The sequence below is a fragment of the Lampetra fluviatilis genome, chromosome 41 (genome assembly GCF_964198595.1).
Source record: "Lampetra fluviatilis chromosome 41, kcLamFluv1.1, whole genome shotgun sequence".
Classification (NCBI taxonomy): domain Eukaryota; kingdom Metazoa; phylum Chordata; class Hyperoartia; order Petromyzontiformes; family Petromyzontidae; genus Lampetra; species Lampetra fluviatilis.
In genome coordinates, this window is record NC_136315.1 from 933105 (window position 1) to 953664 (window position 20560).

The 20560-nt window shown below is 47.5% G+C and overlaps 1 protein-coding gene across 3 annotated transcripts in view; it reads left to right on the plus strand.

Annotated features, from left to right (window-relative positions):
• Positions 1-20560, plus strand: part of SEC24B (SEC24 homolog B, COPII component) — a 38623-nt gene that overhangs the window by 9500 nt on the left and 8563 nt on the right. For 2 of the 3 annotated variants that reach the window (XM_078875226.1, XM_078875228.1), the window contains exons 7-20: positions 1024-1126; positions 3533-3659; positions 4657-4766; positions 6311-6423; positions 8078-8196; positions 9534-9589; positions 10250-10456; positions 13317-13440; positions 15282-15440; positions 16172-16345; positions 16774-16884; positions 17641-17816; positions 18429-18566; positions 19638-19742. In XM_078875226.1, the coding sequence (XP_078731352.1) occupies positions 1024-1126; positions 3533-3659; positions 4657-4766; positions 6311-6423; positions 8078-8196; positions 9534-9589; positions 10250-10456; positions 13317-13440; positions 15282-15440; positions 16172-16345; positions 16774-16884; positions 17641-17816; positions 18429-18566; positions 19638-19742 (1822 nt within the window). The remainder of the gene's footprint in view (positions 1-1023; positions 1127-3532; positions 3660-4656; positions 4767-6310; positions 6424-8077; positions 8197-9533; positions 9590-10249; positions 10457-13316; positions 13441-15281; positions 15441-16171; positions 16346-16773; positions 16885-17640; positions 17817-18428; positions 18567-19637; positions 19743-20560) is intronic. The other variant, XM_078875227.1, reaches the window with a different exon arrangement.

Here is a 20560-nt window from a genome sequence, read left to right on the forward strand (position 1 = left end):
CCAAATATGCAGGCGTCAGGGTCGGGATCGAACCCACGACCCTACTGCATACCAGGCAAGGTTGTAAACATATCGACACCATCTATTGGAGAATTTCAGCTAGTGTTGACACTTCTATGCTGGATAACTATTGATAGGGACCAGGACAAAGTGATGCAGCTACTCGTTTTTCTGAGCCCAAACACGAGTGCAACCTTGTATATGAATACCAGCAGCACTAGCAACAGCACTGTCATCATCATCGTCATCATAGCCATCATTATTGGAGAGCTTCTACTCGTGGCAATAATTTCACACAAAATAACTTGGGTAAGGACCGGGGCAAATTATGTAGCCTTCGCCAGGTAGTGCACATGGTTCTGTATGTATGTTGAACTTGTTTCGCACCGTACATAGCCAACTGCGCTAATTGGAGGTGCGGGAGAAGGACGACCAACTGAACACAAAAATCTAAATCCACATTTAAAAGTGCATAGCTCCAGTGCCTTCCTAAAATCGGAAGGAAGAGCGTTCCAGGCGGCCGCAGAAACGCATCTGAAAGCGCACAATGCAGTGGCTGTCTGGGTTTGATGGCTAGCCAAAAGCCGCTGCGAGGATGACTGGAGTCTGAACCTAAAGGGAACATACATTCAGACAATGTCAATCATGGGGTTATTTGACAAGCTGGTGAGTGCGGGTTTCTGAAGTGGGGGGGACAAGATGTGTTCAAATGTCGCCTGCTTTTATTTAACTGTCTCAGATCACCTGGTTCATAGTGTGGTGCACAGAGCACTGCACCACTGCTACTATTATTTCATCAGCTTTTAAAGTTCAGTAAAGTTGGTGGACCATCTACTTGTGCACTCAGAAGACAATTCTGTTGTCATAAACTCAAATTCAGAATCTCAGCGATGCTCAATCAGTACTCTGATGACACAGCCGCCCGTCTATTTCTCGTCCTCATTACCGTTGTAATAACGCCAATAACGACGGTGACGGCAGTGAGGTGATGTTCTCATGCACAACTCCTTTTGCTGCCTCCAGGGTTCTGCGGTCCACGCTCATGAACCTGCCCCAGTCGCCGGCGCTGCTGGCCAAGGCCAAGCTTCCCCTGGGTCTGGTGCTGCATCCCTTCAAAGATCTCGCGGTAAAGGGTTTCACTCGGGCGAGCACATGTGAAGGTGGTGCCCTACTTGTGCACGTACACAGCCTTTTTGCGTCAGTCCACTGCTGAGCGAGGGCCCTCCCTACAAGCCGTCTTGGTCATGGTACTTTGATCATACTTCACCATGCTGGTTTTTGCATGTTGGAGAAAGGGGGGGGGGTACCTGGACAGATTCAGGAATCGCTCACCAATGATGTTAGGCGTGGTACATGTGCGACTGTTATTGAAGGGCCAAAAATAAAAGAGATTCTTTCTTCGTTCGGTTCTCATGCATGTCAGTTGTAAGTTGCCGAAAGTGAGGAGCATCGTTGTGGGAGCACGGAAGTACGGTACACGGACGGATCTGTTTTCTATAGAAAATTAGGCATTTACGATATCTCGGTTCAGTAGAGTGGCGCAGATCTCATCTCACAGGAAGGTTGCCCCCCCCCCCCCCCCCGTGTTCCGTCCATTGGGTGGATCATCCGCGGGTATTTTTCCGTTGCAAAATTGCCCATGACATCCGCCGCACAATGGCTTGCCCTCATGGTGAATAGCGCGGGATCTTCTCAAGTTAACGGCCTGTGGGTGTGCATTCCCACACCGCGTAACCGAGTGCCTTTAGACAGGGGCTGAAACCCAGTTATAGACCTTGGCTTCCCAGCGAATGCGTCGGGTTTTTTTTTTTAAGTAGCCCGTGTTTTTTGGGATGATCATGTGGCCTCCATGTGGTGCAACCTCATGTTGACTCCCAATGAATGAGCAACTATTTGAAATGCCAATTTCTTAAGCTCATAAGTCAAATAAAACGATTAAATACAAAAAATATGTTGTGGGTTTTAGGGATTTGGCTGCCAAACTTGACAATACAAATCGGAACACAATTGGTGCAGTCATAAAAGAAATTAATAAAAAAGTTAAGGGGTTCCTATGTGAAATGGTGCTTTTTTATGTGCAGTCTTCGAAGCCAGAAAAATGAATTGCATTGTTAGAGCTTCATACGCCCACGTGAGAATTTTGCATGAATTGTAGTGTGGAATTTTTTTTACATTTCAGTTCATCACCACAGGGGGGTGGGGGTACAGTAATAAATGTGCACCGTTACGCATCGGCTCTCACAGCACTCTCTTAATGACCTTTGCTGAAGTTTTTTCACAATTGTATCCACAAGAGTGCAACAGAAATGGCTCGTAACTGATTATGTTACATCCACTGCTGGATGAGGCCCTCCCTGTGCGTGGTGCGGGCCATCTGACCGCACTTCACCACGCTGATCGGTGTGTGGGTTTGTGTAGGCAAGGAGCATAGTACGGTACAATAAAGGATTTGCTGCATTGCTCTCTGCTGACTACATAGCCTCGCAGCGGCCTGTGGACACCCGCTTTGTTGCATGCAGTCACTCATAGAAGCGCTGTTCAGGATCAACTCTACTTCGTTTCTGATCTCTCTTGAGGTCAGGTGCATTCCGGCTGATTTTGTCATATGTTACAAGAGATCTTGCTACGTATTGTTATACCACCATTCCGTAGCAGCAGACCCGTGTGAAGTCACTTTTTAGTAGCCCACCATTGGCGTGCAAGACTTTGTTTCACAAGTGAATGAGCCAGATGGGTGGATTGCACTTATCTCAATTAAATGCATCTCATGAGGTATAGGGATCTTGTGATTACAGCACTTGTGTCTTGGTTTTGTTTGTTTAGCAGGGGATTAGATGCGCTTAGCTCTCACAGTGATGATGTCCAACCACATCTTTAGCAATTTGCCAACAACATGTGTGGGCTGGGTCGGTGGGACACAGACATTTGTCTCGAGATTTTTTAAGTTGTGCTTTTTGTCTTTCATGGTCATGGTGGCTTTTTGTTTAATCCCATTTTGTGTTTTTTCCTTCGTGGTTGTTGCATTTTATTCACAGTGTTTCTGCAATGTTTGTTAATGCCCGGGCATTCATTGCAAAATACCGTGTTTTCTTCCTCTCACTGGACCATGTGGTCTGAAGTTAATTGCATCATTAATTTCTCAACATCAGTGCATGTAATACTTGTGTTAATGAATATATATACCAAAAGCTGTTCATGAGTATCTACTAAGACTGGCATAGCATACATGAAATTTGTGGATTTTTCTCCGGGTCCTCTGGTTTTTCCCTCCACATTTCAAATCAACGTACGTTTAGGGTATTTGGCTGCTTTAAATGTCCACGTAATAAGCCAACTTCGTTGAGCTATCATTTGTGGCTATTTCGCTTCTGAAAAAGAGCTATGTAGCTCAGTGGGCCTCACCTGGTAAAATAAAACATAGTTTAGTTTAACCTCAGTTGCTGGACACCGACGCATGGACTGCAGCAGCCACGCGCTGTCCCAGAGCTTCCCTTGACCCGGCGCGTCCGTTCCATGGGTCGCGCGCGTGCAGCAGCTGCCCGTCATCACGTCGAGCGTCATCGTGCGATGCCGCTCGTGCAGAACGTACATCAACCCGTTCGTCGCGTTCATCGATCAGCGGCGATGGCGGTGCAACATCTGCTACAGGATCAACGACGGTGAGGACAGCTCGACGTTGAGAGCTGCGTGCCGCGGCGGTTACTCTCTCCAGATCCCCACGGGCCAGTGTAGTATTATTTGATTTAAAAAAATCTATTACCAGGAAAGGTTCACCGAGTTTAATGACTCTTTTTAAGGAAGTGTCTTGCCAAGTCTTTCGCAGTAGGGTGTTCGATGATTTCTACGTATATTCCAGTTGAGTAATATGCAAGTCATCTTTCAAATTTGGCAAATTTGGACCATGATGCCAGCCCACGCAATGCCCAACGCTTGCGAATGGTGTCACGGGGTCTTTGGCGTTCACCACAATGCGGAGGGAATTGTGTTGGTTAATACACCCGCAGTCATAACCAGGGCAGCCGCTGGATTTGAACCATGAACCTCTGCAACAAGTGGCAAACGCACTACAGCTGGGCCACGTCACCGCCACGTTAACATAATGACCCATGAACGTTTTTTGAGTGGCTCCCGGACTTATGGCCCACCGAAAGAGATGGCTCACTGAGCCATACAGAGATTAGTTAGATGAGAGATATTCAAGGGGTTGGACATGAGAGAGATGTAGATTCGTGACCACATGTACAGAATGATGCCATAACGATCCTGCCCCTCCAATTAGCACAGTTGGCTATGTTTTGTGCGAAAGAAGTTCAACATGTACATGACATGATATTGTACATGCGCCATGTGATGTCAAGTGGCCTGACAGCAAACACTAATTTCATGATGTGGCCCAACACTATATAGAGTTGACGCACTCTCCAGTATGAGAAGAGTGTAGCTCTTGAGTGCCATCTTTACTTTTGGTCTGTGTGTTGCTAGCAACTTTGTGTGGAAGGCCTGTGTTTAAACCAATGTAAATAATGTTAGGTGTCATTGAATAGAGTAAGAGAGATACGTAGATTACTATTGATCATGTCGCAATCATTGAAGAGAGTAATCCAGATTGTGTTGAATGCCTTTAACATTTTTGGGGTTTTTGTTTCCCGGCCCCAGCTCCCGAGGAGTTCATGTACAACCCGGTAACGCGCAGCTACGGGGAGCCGCAGAAACGGCCCGAAGTGCTTAACTCCACCGTCGAATTCATCGCTCCCTCTGAGTACATGGTGAGTATGAGATCAGTGTTGCGGAAGCTGGTAAGGTGGCTCGGCGACCAAACACCCATGCCAGACAGCTTATTGCCTCCACGTGAGTGCTGTGAAGCAATTGATGATTGGCCCGATCACCACAAGTTGCACACAAAAACCCAAATATACTTACCTATGCACGTTAAACTTCATTTGAACCATACGTAGCCATTCGTGCTAATCGGTTTGATGAGGTATTTTCCACACTGTGTAGTTTGTGGGGGTTCATTGACCATACTTCACTGCTAATTGCGGGTTGCTGAAGGCTGGGAGCATATCCATTGAAACATGGTACAGTACAAATATGGATTTTAATGCACCACCATGTGCTGCCAACGTAGCCCGGCAGGAGCATGCAAGCGCCTGTTGTGCATTCTGGTTATCCAACGCTGCTTAGCGTCCGAGATCTGATGAGATTGACCGCCCTTCTGGATGATTTAGTCACAGGCACACAGCTGGTGCGGAGATGGTTAATTCAGCCAAGACCAGCTATGAGGGGTATTAATTGGTCAAAAATGAACCATGTCTGCATGGCTAGAGAGAGAATTGTGGTCTATGGGTAAAATAAATCCATAGATGGAGTATCATGTGTTGGTCCGCTCTGTGGCTCGGAGATTTGTCACTGCTGTTAGGGAAATCAGGACAGAATAGAATGTTTACTATAACTCATTCTTGCGGTATGATTTGTACAAGTGAGACATGATTTGGTTTGGTTTTTGTAATTTATTTTTTAATTAACGATTCTTACTTTACGGGCTATTCGTTTAGAATAGTCGTGTTGAAATGATGTGGAAAAATTATATCAAAACAACATTTTATTATTTTGAAGCCTGCACATGCCTCTCTCATGAAATCTCATTAATTCTATAAACATTCTCCTATGTAAGCTACTGCAGAGCTATCACGATATTCAACGAAGCTGTTAGGAAGAGAGTGAAGGGCGTCATTAAAACTGAGTGGGCGTTTCTAAGAATGGATCACCCTGTACTTTCAAAAGTCACTTATAGACTGCTGATCTCATAATTGTTTCACTAAACTTGAGTTTAACTCTTTATAAGAATCACAAAATAAAGTTATTCCTTTGCCATTGAAGCGATTGGCTATACTTGGTTTCTAATGGCTCTTTAAACGCCAGCTTTATTCAGGAGTGTTTGTGGCGTAAGTGACTCCCACGAGTGAGAAGTTTCGTCGTGTTGCAAAGGGGCGCCACGGTGGCAAGATGTTAACGACCTTGCCTGGTATACAGAAGGTCGTGGGTTCGATGCTGACCTTGACGCCTGCTGTTCTCCCCATGGTTGCGTGGTTTTTCCTTCCGATCCTCCGGTTTTTTCCCTCCACATTTAGAATCAACATGCGTTTAGAGTATTTGGCTGCTCTAAATTTCTTTGTGATGAGCCCACTTCATTGAGCTGCCATTTGTGATGGCCACGTCACTTCTGAAAAAGAGGTCTATAGCCCAGTGGGCCTTACCTCGTAAAATAATTAGTTTGTCTCACCCCATCCGCGTGACGTCTCTCTCGCAGCTGCGGCCGCCGCAGCCGGCCGTCTACCTGTTCCTCTTCGACGTATCGTATGGCGCCATCGACTCAGGATACCTCTCCATGGTCTGCGAGTCTCTGCTTGAAAACCTGGACAGGTGAGGTTGGGCGGGGCGGTTCGTGATCCAATTGTGACCTTCATGCCCTGCCGGCTGAACACCAGACGATGTCATTAGTTATTGAGTGAAATTCGATATTTATGTACGTATATGCTCGTGAGATGTGCATCCAATTGTTGCGCATAAATATCCGTTACAATTTCAGTGTGTGCAACCGTCGTATTTCGGGAAGCCGTTTTTACGATTCGGTTTTTAAACAATTAAAAAAAGTCGATCAAATAACCCAACAGTTGAATTATATTCTTTGATTTTTTTCGGTAAAGTCACGTAGATAGAAAATAAAATTAATAAAAAATAATAATTAAAAACCAAAATCTCACGACGTTTCGATCGCAACACAAGCGGTCGTCATCGGGCGGAGAGAAAAGGGGGGCAAACCTCCAACTGCAACTGTTTATAAAGGCAGAAGGAGTGGAGGACAAGAGCTGTGGAGCAGCATAAAATGACGAACCAAAGCTGTGAGTGGGTGGGGCACAAGAGCCGTGGAGCCAGCGCTGAGCGGCGAGCGGCACAGTCCAAGTGTGTTAGCAGCATGAGCGGGGCAGCCAATGCTAAGGCAGGAGAAGACAAAGGGGGGAGAGAGAGGGGGCAGAGATGGGGGGAGAGAGAGGGGGCAGAGATAGGGGAAGAGAGAGGGGGCAGAGACGGGAGAGAGAAGGGACAGAGATAGGTGGGGAGAGACAAGGGGGAGAGAGATGGGGCAGAGATAGGAGGAGAGAAGGGGCCCGAGATAGGGGGAGAGAGAGGGGGGCAGAGATAGGGGACAGAGAGGGGGGGGGGTAGAAATAGGGGGAGAGAGAGGGGGTAGAGATGGGCGACATTGCACCTCGCTCCACACACCCACACTGCTGACGGTGGAGGTAGACAAGAAAACACAAATCAAGTCATGACCTAAAAGTGGTTGATGACATCTTTCCAATGATTGCTGAGTTTATAACCATCCTCTCGGTTGAAATTGTGTCTGTATATATGGATGGCTTCATGAACGAATCTTTGTTGATAGCCAGTAGGCTTGCAAAGTACCATCGTCTTAGAGAAATCAATTTCGTGTGAGCCAGCCGCATTAAAATAATGATCGGCCACGGCAGAAGTATTGGTCCTGCCGTGTTTCAAATCTGCCTTATGCTCACGGACACGGTCTGAGACGTGTCGCTTAGTTTCCCCAATGTAACTGCTGCCGCAGGTACTGCTTAGTTTGTAGACGCCGGGATATTGAATGTCAAGAATCTCGTCCTTCACAGATGGGATCAGGTCACGAATTGTATGTACTGTGTTAAATCGGACCTGGATCTTGTGTTCATGATTTTGGAAATATTTTTGGTTACGCCTGCTATGTATGGCAAGGTGATGGTTTTGATTGTATCCTCAGATGGCTCCTTCCTCATGGTCGGAGTGATGGCTTTGCGGATTGTGTAGTCAGAATATCCATTCGCCTTGAGTCCTAAACTCGGTGTTCCTGGGTTTAGGGGAGGAGAACAAAATTGAGCTCATTGCCCCAACCAGGTGGGGACCACGAGCGGGAGCATGGCAGGGGAAGATGAGGGAAGAAGAACACACGCAGGGACGGGGGCCCCTGGGGGATCCATGTCTTTGTGATGTATATCTACATTGTGACCTGTGCGTACCATTGCAGGCTGCCTGGAGATTCCCGTACCAAGATCGGCTTCGTCACTTTTGACAGCAGCGTTCACTTCTACCAGATGCACGAGAGCCTCTCGCAGCCGCACATGCTGGTCGTTCCCGACATCGACGGTGAGTGTCCATAATGGCCTCCCTGTTCCACCGTGGCGGTCGGTTGGCAGAAGGCGGAGGGGGAGGTGATCGTGTAGCTTAGGGAAGGCATGCTGGCGCTAGCCTGTGAATCCACCTTGTTGAAACATGGTGTGGTGGATCGTACAGATGTGTGAAACGCCCAAACCCATTCAGCCGTTCGGTGGAGGTTGACCATGTGGCTCGGAGGGGCACGATGATGCCATCCATGCCTGTGATCCACCACTCTGAAGCAACGGTTGGTAGAATCGAGCACATTTGTGAAACTCCAAAACTCACGCAACATCTCAGTGCAGGGCCTTAGTAAATAAGTAAGAACATTTGATAGTGTGCACTCTTATGAGTCCAGTCCATCACGAATGCGCGTTGATCACATGTTGAAGTCAGGCTCTCTGAACCAACAACACTGTTTAGAGTCTGTTTTATAACCGGCTCAGACTCAGGGACGGTCTTTGGGCCGGAGACCCCGAAACTGCGCTGGTTGTATCGCACGAGGTTTACACGTGGGTACAGCAGGTCGCCTCGGATCGTAGTCGGAGTCGATTTGGGTCTGTTGAAGCTGGTACGCACCGATCGGTGAGATAAGACGGAATAGATTGATGGAGACTGTTGAAGACGAGTCGGCATAATTAATGGCAGTTTTCTATTTAATAGGTAGCCAGTGCAACTCATCACGTATCAAAATCGTGATCGGATCATATTTCTGTTTCCTAACCGTCAGACGAGCTGTAGCATTTAACACCGACTGGAGTGGCCGCAGGTGAACAGCTGGTGCAGCCGAAGATGTTGCTGCAGTAGTTCAAGCAGCTAATGATGAATGCGTGGATGAGCATCCTCAGTCTCCACAGTTAGAACACGACGGACTGTGCGCAGTGGTCGAAGCTGGTCGAAGCACTGTCCAGTCAGGTGCCGGATGTGAGTGGCAAACAGTCTTCAGTCTTGATTGAGGCTATCCTCGATAATTAAATTATGATATACTTGCATTATATATTGCCTGGAGTGGAGCGGTGGTTCAGTAGTTTGGTGCACTCCTGCTATGGACCCGGCAACCTGAATTTGATTTTTGGCCACAGCTCACATCAGCAAACATCAGAGTGATATCTGAACTGGTCTTGTGTATCCCCTTCCTTACCAACCTGCACACTATGGTCAGACAGCCTCGATGACCAACACAGGATGGAGAAATGCCCATCCAGCAGTAGATTCACAAAAGCGCTGTTTCTACACAAACAATGTGAACGGAATTGAGGGGGGGATAATGAAAAACACAACACATTTTCAACGTAATCTTTTGCCTTTATTTTGTTTCTCTGCAATAGATGTGTTCATCCCAACGTCAGAACATCTGCTTGTCAATCTGCAGGACAGGAAGGAGGTAATGTGCTCAAACAAACCACGTACCGTCACGCCGTGTGTAACCACGATGCCCCACCGGCCCCACATGTGTGGTCATCGTGTGTCATAGCAACAACGGTCGCAATGAGTGACGGCAACGTTGACACAGAACTTGTGTCAGGCTACGTACACTTTGAGGCCATTTGAAGTCTCGAAGTCTCACTGGCAGGAGATCACGGGACAGACCAAGTTGTCATGGGTTAACTGGCTGAGATATCCGGCATTATGCACCACCTGTACTCTCTGCTATGCTTCCTTGCTGTGCTTTAGCTGCCATCCTTCCATTTATTTTACCTCGAAAAAGTGCGAGTTGACTGTAAATGGATGGGAGTACGAATATTATGATAACGATGATGGTGTATGTACGTATGTTGAATTTCTTTCGCATAGTACGTAGCCAACCTTGCTCATCGGAGGTGCGTGAAAGGACAACAAACTAAATACAAAAAGCAATTCTAAAGAAATTAGTTTTCAGATTAATGATGATGATGATTTTGGTACGACACAGGATTATGACAATGCATAGTATGATGATGGATGGAATCATAATGAATATGAAAGTAGCGCACCATTCAATAATTCCTGGGATGTTGATGATGACGACGAAGTGGACTGACGAGACTCGTCGTGCGTGGGGCAGCTGGTGCGGGAGCTGGTGCGAGCGCTGCCCGAGCGGTTCCGGCGCACGCACGAGACGCGCAGCGCGCTGGGGCCCGCGCTGCAGGCCGCGCACAAGCTCGTGGCGCCGACGGGCGGGCGTGTCACCGTCTTCCAAACGCAGCTGCCCAACCTGGGCCACGGCGCCCTGCAGTCGCGCGAGGACCCCAACGTGCGCGCCAGCACCAAGGCGAGGGAGCGCCGTGCACGCCCGCGGTCGCTTGCGTCATGGACCCAGTCGCATCGTCACTTCACTTATGCTTGGAGTTTGCATTTTCTCAGTTGGGCAGTGGTCGGTGTTACAACACTTCAATAACACCGCTTTGAAAGAAGAATATTGTATTTATTAGGGGCGCCACGGTGGCGAGATGTTCAATAGTTAGTCTGGCATACGGGAGGTCATGGGTTCGAATCTGACCCTGATGCCTGTATATTTGGAATTTGCATGTTCTCTTTCCTTGGTTGCTTGGATTTTTATCCCAGTCCTCTTCTTTTTCCCTCTACATTTAGAAACATGCATTTAGAGTATTTGGCTGTTATACAATTCCATGTGATTAACCACTTTATTGAGCTATCATTTGTGGTCACGTCATATCTGCAAAAGAGCGATATAGCTCAGTGGGCCTTACCTAGTAGTATAAAAAGTTTAGTTTAGTCTAACCGCGTGGCGCTTTAAAAAATATTGTAATCAGTTGTCCCAAGTATATTATCCTGTTCGTACACCTTCATCAAAAACGACAGGCAGTGATTTTTTCTGTAATAAAATGCCATTACGTGTTTTCGTCTTGGCCTAATTTGAATATTTAACGTAGAAAGCTAATATAGAATTGCGTCCATAAGAGCAGAAGTTGTTCATAAGGTGGGCTTCAGCCCAGAAAGCTCCCTTATGCATTTCTCATTTCGTAAAGCTGCATTTGTTTAACGATGCTGGTATTTTTCAGCTGGTGCTGTTAATTTTAAATTCTTTCGTCTCGCCTACAAAGTCCAACTTGTCTTGATTTTACCCTTCAATCAAGCGAACAGTCTTTATTTTTTGTGCCAATATCGATCTCAGTAAAGTAGCCATCGGTGCACATCACAACAGAATGGTAACGGTACAAGGGGCATGGAACAACAGGAACGAAAAAAACAACCCATCTCAATCTCAGCGGCTAACACCGACCGAGCAAAGTATATTTAAACCGCGTGCAAAATAAAGTGCAACTTTGCGCAACGAATGGCATAAGAAAGTTTAAGTAGTAAATACAAATAAATAAAAGAAAAGTAAAGAGACAGTTTTTTTTTTATGTTGCTCTAGTATTGTCTTTCCATCCGAACGAAAACAAAGACCCTACGTGGATATGAGCACCCGGATCATTGAAAAGTCAAACCCATCGTTTAGAAACCACTGCTCTGAGATATATTTCACAGTGTGGGGTTTGCGAACCAGCAGCGGGGTCAGGAATAGTCTGCTGGTAGCGCTCACCGGACCTCTTTGAAGTGAATCCAGCCAGATCTGATATCAAGTAATTTGGGGGTAATGTCGGTCCTGAATAATTGAACCATTACCAATGTAACGGTGTGTTAATGCAACTTTCAATGCTCGGCTACATCGGCCACCGTGGTTGCCTTTTTGGGCAGCAGACCTCGGTAATTTTGCTCGGTGAGCGCCAAATGGGCACCCAACCAGAGTTACATTCCCTGGGACAGATCCGTTTTCCACATTGAGTAGAGAATGAGGTCTATGCAATGTTTTTTTTGTATCAAATTCAAGCCTTGACACAAGTTAAGATGGATTCCTACTTAAAGGATTAGCTTTTGAGTAACCTTTGTCTCCCCATAGAAATTTTAAAATTCCTTCCCCTTTAAAATAGAAAAAAAATCAATTTTCTCGTTTCATTTTAACGGAGGGCAATAAGGAATGCTTGAGCGCCATGCGCTCGCAATTTGACGCGAGCATTCATCAGGCATTATAAAACCCGGGACGTTTCCTCAAAGACTTCGAGTGGGCTTTGTCAGGAGCTGATGAGACTATGAGGCAGGATATGGAGTGGAAGTAGATTGCATTCCTCAAATTCAATTTCTACCATTATCTACAGTAATGAAAATACTTGCCTTTCAATCGAATGTGTGTTAATTCTTAACAGTATTTGCATTTAAATTTAACCTTCGCATTTCTCCAGTTACGGTCATCTTAGATCATCTTGCCATACATTTTCCGCGGGTGCAAGTGAATCAATCCACAGGTGAGCCCAGGCATGGTGGACGTCCGCCTATATTCCGGCATTTAGGAGGCTAGCGTTGGTGTTTTCACGCCAGTTTTTCAGATTGACACGTAGGCTTTCACCATCAATATTCATAAGAGAGGTCATTTTTTGGGGGTTAGATTGCATAAGTACAAATTTGGCAAAATCGCCCAATGATGCTGGATGTAATTACCAGCAAAACGTCACAGTACAAAATTGTGAACATTGTGGATTTACTCTCCAATACTCCGGTGGGCTGAAGTAGTAACTAAGTGCCACGTTTTGCTCACGTGACAAAGCGATTTGTCAGACTTTACAACTGTGCGGTTCTCCAAAGGGGCGAGGGGGTTGTGAAGCCGTCTGTGGATATTGGTTTTCTCCCAAGTGCAAAATACATGTTGAAGTTCCAGTTGCCCAAATATGACAATGAAGGATCTTTGAAAAAGAAAGTGTTAAAACAATCCTGGATAAATATGTGATATTGTACGACCAGGTTTGGTTCCAAGTGCACCGTTCCCTTTCTCTTCCCCTTTAATGAAATTAATTGTCTGCGGTAATATTGTTGTATGAATGCTCATGCTGGGATAAAGCGTAGGAATGCATTCACATCTTTAACATCATCGTCGTTGCATGGAATATCAGCCTAAATGCAACCTACACAGGAAGGCTGCCCTCTTTTAATGTTACGAGCAATGCATACAAGGCTGATATAAAAAAAAACATTAATGTACTGCGGGTCTATTCTAAGTCTACACAGAAATGACATTAAGCATGCGTAGCCACCCACTTCCTCAAGGTTGATGATTGAATGCATATTGATTGCAGAATGTGCAGCACTTGCGACCTGGAACGGATTTCTACAAGAAGCTGGCCCTGGACTGCTCCGGTCATCAGATTGCTGTGGACCTTTTCCTGCTCAGTGGACAGTATGCAGACCTGGCTACCTTAGGTAAATGTTCACTTAGAGCTCCGTCTAGAGCTCCTCCAGTTGGCTACGTACGGTGTGAAAGAAGTCAATGTACGTACATGGTAGGTCCTTCCACCAGCAGTTACATGAGCAAGCAATTGAAGAGCTGTAGCTTGACTTTTTCTTAAACGATATATGTGGATCACAAATGTATACTTACAGCTCTCCTGAGAACACTGCTGGATAAGGACCTTCCCCAAACCCGTGCGTTGTCGTGGGGATTATGTAACCGTACTTAACCGTGCCTATCAGTGCAGGTTGAAGGCAGTGCACCTATAGATGGGAGCATGGAAGTGCAGCACAGAAATGGATTTGACCGCACTGCTGTCCACAACGTAGCCCCACATCAGCCTGATACGGCCTTTGTTATTTTGCACGTTTGTCGCCCATCCAAGCACGAATCAGACCTGAATCTACTTCCGAGTTCTGACAAGATCGCATACATATTATAATAGTTTCAAAGACAATGCATAAATTACCAGAGCATATTTTTGTTTGTATGTTCACCACAAGTATGTGTGGATAATGCACACAGGATTCCTTGCAAAAGGTTTCTGTTTGGTGTTTTAACATTTTAACTCCTGTTTTATTGCCAGAAAGGGTACAACCTATTCCAAAATTTTGATACTGGCAAGAAAGATCACATACGTTTCAAGCGTGTGGCTATGAACCATTTAATGGTTGACACAATGCAAATAGAAAAACAAATCTCGAATTGCCGACTGAGGCAGCGGCATATCCCAGCCTGCCTGATGCTCATTGTCAATCTTTGTCGGTATGAGAAAAGAATGAAAAATCATGGTTTAATGCCTTTCAAGAGCGCCACTATAGCACCCTCTAGTGATGTCAGCCGCAGTGTCACTGCAGTGACCTACACTATGAACCACGGTGCATTCTGGGAACTATAACAAACGTTACTCCGTTCGATGCTCCGTTCATTATAAATCTAATGGAGGTTTTTGCATTGGACAACTTCAAACCCATAATGGCTGGGGCCAATTGCATGGGCTTTCAGAGGTGAATATGCATTTTATAATTAGTATAAGTGTCTGCAGCATTTTGTCAATGCACTACTGGATGAATACCTCCCAACGCCATCTCAGTCATGGGGGTTGTTTGACCATACTTCACCAAACTTGTCAGTGCGTGACTGTGAACCGGGAGCCACGACCAATTGTGGTTGCGAATCTTAACTCGTGTCGCCATGTCCGTAGTACAGCGTAATGGCTCGGTGCACTTTTATTGTCGTGAGGATCAAATATGAACGTAGTATTACGTCGTGTTGCTATTGAAAACTGGCCAAATCGATCAAATGGTCGTCCAAAACTGAGACTGCTGGTGGACGAGCTTCCACTAGAGGGAGGTGTAGAGCGCCTATACTGACTCAGCAATGCTATAAGCGAAGCAATTTTTAGTTTACCGGGTGAAGCCCACTGAGCTATATTCCTCTTTTTCAGAACCGACCCGGCCAAAGATGATAGCTCAACGAAGTGGCTTATCACGTGGGAATGTATAGCAGCCAAAGAATCTAAATGCATGTTGATTCTAACTGTTGAGGGAAAAACCAGAAAAATGTACACGACCACGGGGAGAACATGCAAATTTCAAATATACAGGGGTCGGGATCGAACCTAGGGCCTCCTGCATACCAGGCGAGGTTGTTAACATCTCCCCACCGTGGCACCCCGTCACAGGGCGCCTGGCAGGGTTTAGCCTGTTGCATCTGTAAAGGAATAGTGTGGCACCCAGTTGTTGTTGCTTGATTTACGTCTAAGCCTGCTACGGTGATTTATCTGTGCCACGTGTGTGCCACGTGTGTGCAGCGTGCGTCTCGAGGTACTCGTCAGGCACGGTGTACTTCTACCCGTCGTTCCACCGCGTGCACACGCCTGTGCAGGTGGAGCGGCTGGAGAAGGACCTGCAGCGGTACCTCACGCGCAAGATCGGCTTCGAGGCCGTCATGAGGATACGCTGCAGCAAAGGTCGGTCTACGTCGGCGCTCCCACAGCCACGGTGGTGGAAGCCCCACGGCATTTCGAGCGGTAGTCTCAAAATATCTGGCCAATTTGGTGGTGGGAAGCCCACGGAATAGCCGTTTTCTTAAAAAAAAAACAGTTATTGCCGTGACCATTAAATTTAGGCCATTTCCAGCACGCGATGTATAAAGAAAGGCAAATTAACACCACACAAGCCAATTCGAGAATGCACAGGTCCAATGCTGGAGTGTTTATCGTGCAATGCAGCACCAAACTGGGACCGCCTGGCGCGTGGCATTTCTGCACAGCGTGGAGATGCTGATAACAAGTCCGCATTGTTTTGAACGCTGTTCACGCCCTGAGCTTCAGGAATGTGGTTTTCAATTATTTTGCTGATCACGCTACCGGGCATCTGACCAGCATCTGTTCAATGCGCCATACTTATAGGTTAATCGCAGACGAATAAATCAAAACCAGTCTTGAATTTATCTGATTCAATTCTACTTTTTTCGTGGAATATTTCTCACCCGTGTGGGGTCTGCCTTGACTGTTTTCTCCACTCATGCCTGTCCTGGACCATCTGCAAGCTGCTGCTTTAAAAAAAAAAAAATTTGTCCAGAAGTCTCATTGTCCGAGGGACGCGTGTGTTATTTAATTTTGGCGGTGAAAGCCTCTTGCCTGCGCATTGTCCGTGATTATAAACGTTTCGTTCCGTCTGTCGGGCGATGACTGCTCAGGGGTGTCTATCCACACGTTCCACGGGAACTTCTTCGTGCGCTCCACCGACCTCCTGTCGCTGCCCAACGTGAACCCGGATGCCGGCTTCGCCGTACAGATGTCCATCGACGAGACCCTGACGGACACGACGCTCTGCTCCTTCCAGGCCGCACTGCTCTACACATCCAGCAAAGGTGGGGGGGCGGCGAGGCGGCAGGGGCGCGACGCGCTGACTCGCTTGCACGGACAGTCAGATGCAGCGCCCATATCCCATGACGTGGTAATCACGCTGCCCTATTAACCCAGAGACCTGCGTTTGATCCCCGGCCTTGGTTAACATCGGAGGCGAGCGATTCCTGAATGGGTCCTCGGCACCCGCTTGAATATACAGCGCCGAACATTGTGTAAAAGTATGGTCGTACAACTCCGTTGAGCCACATGGTGTCGAGAGCTATTTATCCAGGAATAGATTCACAAAGGGCTGTTTATTCATTTTTGTTTGAACTGCTTTAACATGGATCGCCGGCAGAAAAAGGTTATCCTATCGTACCCGTCCTGCGTTGACATTAACATCTGTATTGTGTTTAATGTCCTCGTGACTGTGTGGTGTGTGATTGGTTAGGCGATCGTCGAATCCGGGTGCACACGCTGTGCCTGCCTGTAGTGAACACTCTGGCCGAGATCTACCACGGAGCAGACGTGCAGGCCATCATGGGCCTGCTCGCCACCATGGGTGAGTCTAGATGATCCCCTACCCCCTGCAGGATTGGTAACAGCATTGTGGGGGCTGAACTCTTCGGTGTGGTGGAGCAAATGATGCCATTTGGCTGTACTCCATACTATTTGGTTCTTTCGGTAAAGTCACGTAGGCAGAAAATAATAGATCACGACGTTTCGATCGCAACACAAGCGACCGTCATCGGGTGAGACAATCACAGCAGGGAAACTGCTGGAAAGCCTTTCACTGTCCTGCAATGCGATGCGTACGAGTGGTGTTGGTTGCGGAAGGCCGAGAGGCCACTGCGTAGGTCTTTTTGCGGTTGTGCTGCTTAGCACTTGATGTGTTTCCGGGTTGTGATCATGCGTTCGGGCAGAATAATACACTTGCTGGGAGTGTCTTTAGGAATTTAAACAGAAGTTTCAGGCATGTAAAAGTATCACATCAAAGGATTTCCGATGACCAAATTACCCAGATTGTATCGGACATGTTGAATGTCGGTATAACACGTGGTACGCGTGGGAGAGCGGTAGCCCAGTGGCTAGCCCAGGAGTGAATACAAGACGGTGGTCCTCAATAAATAACACTACGAAGCAGTCCTTCAAGAGCCACAGGCTGCCGACCCCTTGGCTAGCCATTTCCGCACCTGAGGCGTCGAGAATCTCGGCGCGGGCGTCAACTCCTGCGTGCGTTTCTTTTTTTAAACGTCGCTGCCGTTTCCTCTGGGCGCTCCCTCTTTCCCCCGGTCACCACTGCCGCCGCGGGCCGCAGCGGTGGAGCGGTCGGTGACGTCCAGCCTGCCCGACGCGCGAGACGCCCTGGTGAACGCCGTGGCCGACTCCCTGTCCGGCTTCCGCTCCACGGTCTCCAACCTGCAGCAGGGCGGCCTCGTCGCGCCGCGCTCGCTCAGCCTGCTGCCGCTCTACGTGCACGCCCTGCTCAAACACGTGGGCCGCCACCTCGCACCGGCACGCAACGCTGTGGGCGCTGGGGCGCAGTCGGGTCATTTCGTTCCCTTGGATAGGCCAGAGGGGGGGGTCCGTTGTTGTTGATCTGCGATGTCCTCCATGTATGACCTAGTCCCGAGTGTCGTTGATTGTAGCAGGTGAGGAGTCATCACCGATTTAGATGGATTCGGGATAGGCAAGCGTGACGTGTGACATCGTCATACGACATCACATGCCGTGCGCCCGCCTCCCCTCCCGATAACATGATATTCCACGTCCCGTCATCTCCTTGTGCAGCTAGAAATGTAACATCACTGCTAATTAAATACTTCCGAGGACAAAATGCCCGTTAGAATGTTTTTCTAGCAGCGTCGTAACCAAAAGCATCCTGCACCGTGTTCTTCGGCGCCAGTATGCGAAGTGGTTTCCAAGCTGGAACTGAAAGGCCTCCGGAGCATGCTGGGCTCTCGTGGCTCCCGCGTGGCTCCCGCGTGGCTCCCGCGTGGCTCCCGCGTGGCTCCCGCGTGGCTCCCGCGTGGCTCCCGCGTGGCTCCCGCGTGGCTCCCGCGTGGCGCCGCTCACCGCTGCCCCACGACCTCCGGTTGCCCACAGACGGCGTTCCGGCTCGGCACGAGCACGCGCCTGGACGAGCGGGTGTTCGCCATGTGCCAGATGAAGAGCCAGCCGCTCGTGCACCTCATGCCTATGATCCACCCACACCTGTACCGCATCGACAACCTCATGCAGCAGGTGGGGACATTGCGCGCGCACGCACGCACGCCTCACCTGCGAGTCCGGGTTCACGGACGGGAGCTGTCGGATCGTAGGGCAGTGTCGTAGTATTTTATATTGCGAGGCTGCCAGGTTTTTTGTTTGAGTTGTTTTCTCCCAATTCTATTCTAACAGTGTTGTGAGTGCAATGTGAAGAAATGTCCATTGGGAGCGTCATGAGATGCAGAAATGTTCACAAGGAATTTGCATAGAAAGTAGTGCATTGCCTCGTCTGTGAGAATGGTCCCTTGAACATAATGTTACAGAACTACATCTGAGGGCCCTTTGAATTGCTCTTCCTGTCACAAGGCGGTGCCTTTTACATGCTCGGCTATAATTGTGTTCATCACTTCGCATTCATGACGAACACGTTTTGGTTCTCAGAGCTGTAATGCACTGACTTAACTTAAACAAATTGAACAGAAAGGAGGTTGCCACCATCACCTTAATGCATTGGCAAATCCAGTTTAATCATGAATGTCCAATGCCGATTTAAATCGAGAATCTCACTGGTGTCAGCTTAGGGCTCTGACCAGGCATTAACCGAAAGAGCCGCCCGGCCATCCCCCGTTGGAGGAAGTCAGCGGTGATCATCCCATGAAAATGTGGAATGTTCATCACTGACTGACAGCCAGCCAACAGAGATGAGAGCCACTCCATGTTTATTTGAGCGGCTAAACAATTTAACTTTATTTTCATGCTTTGTGGCAGGTTGGAGTCAACTTTTCATTGGTGCAGTTCATAGAGTGTTGGAGCATTGCGGCGAATATCTGGTGGAGCAGTATTTAAGATCACAGGAAGCCAAGACAAGAGTGTAGAACTTAGCTTTGACAGTTTCTGTGATAGTCGTATTGCGATGTTCATTCACGTAGCGATGAGTGAGAACGGCAGCTTTAATACCCAAACGGGCGCAATATTTAACGTTTGCAATACAAAATAGTTCTTGTTTTCGACGATAAGTCTTGCGTCCTGGAATTTCATTGACGTGGTTGCTTTCTATGTGCACAATCTGCGGAGTGACGGTTGGGTTCTCCACGTTTTTCACTTCAGGTGACCATGAATATCAACGACAAGAGCGTCCCACAGCCTCCCATCCTCCAGCTGTCGTCTGAGCACCTCAACACGGACGGGGCCTTCCTCCTGGACTGCGGCAGCGTAAGGAGCGCGTCTAGAGCTGGGAATCTCCGAATATTTAAGCCGTCGATTACTCTTACCGATGATCGGTTTGATTACTCGACTTATCGGAAAACACGACTTCAGATGGAGATGGAACACAAAAGTCTCCCCTCTGTTCCTTCATGTCTGTCGCTGGACAGGAAGTGATATGGGGCAAGGTTTGGTGACATTACAGTCATCATTGGTCGTGTCATGCTGGGCCCGTCTTGTTGGGGTGGCCTTAAAACTTAAACGGACCCAAGTAATCGACCCCAATCAAGTAGACGGTTTCAACTTTTAGTTGATTAATTGACTCGCATGCTGTCTTAGCATCATGTGGCCTTGAGAGAGCGAGTGAATTGTTTGTTGTGTTTTTGTGTTTCCCAGTTTTACTTTAATTGCGCTATCAACATCGTGTCGTGAGACAGAGCATCCATTATGGAATGCCCAGAGGGCAGTGCAACAGCCTCATGCGAAAGAGAACGACCCGCAGAAGCGAATATAGTATCAACACTGCTTCTGAAATTTCTTGAAGTGACCTCTTTCATTTAACCACACACTTGGGGGCAGCACTTTCCCATGCGCCGTGCTATTGAGAACTGTTGGATGGCAGTCAAACCAATATTTTCAGTTTACTAAAGATATGTCTTTAAATATATATAGGGTGGCCCAAAATCCAGGACACACAGAGGTAAAATATTTATTTTAACAAATCACAAAGGGTTATGGCATTTATTTTAACGTTTTTCGAACTGACTTGCATTAATATTCATTTATGTTTGTATGAATTCCCTTTTGAATAGAATTTAGGACTTTTT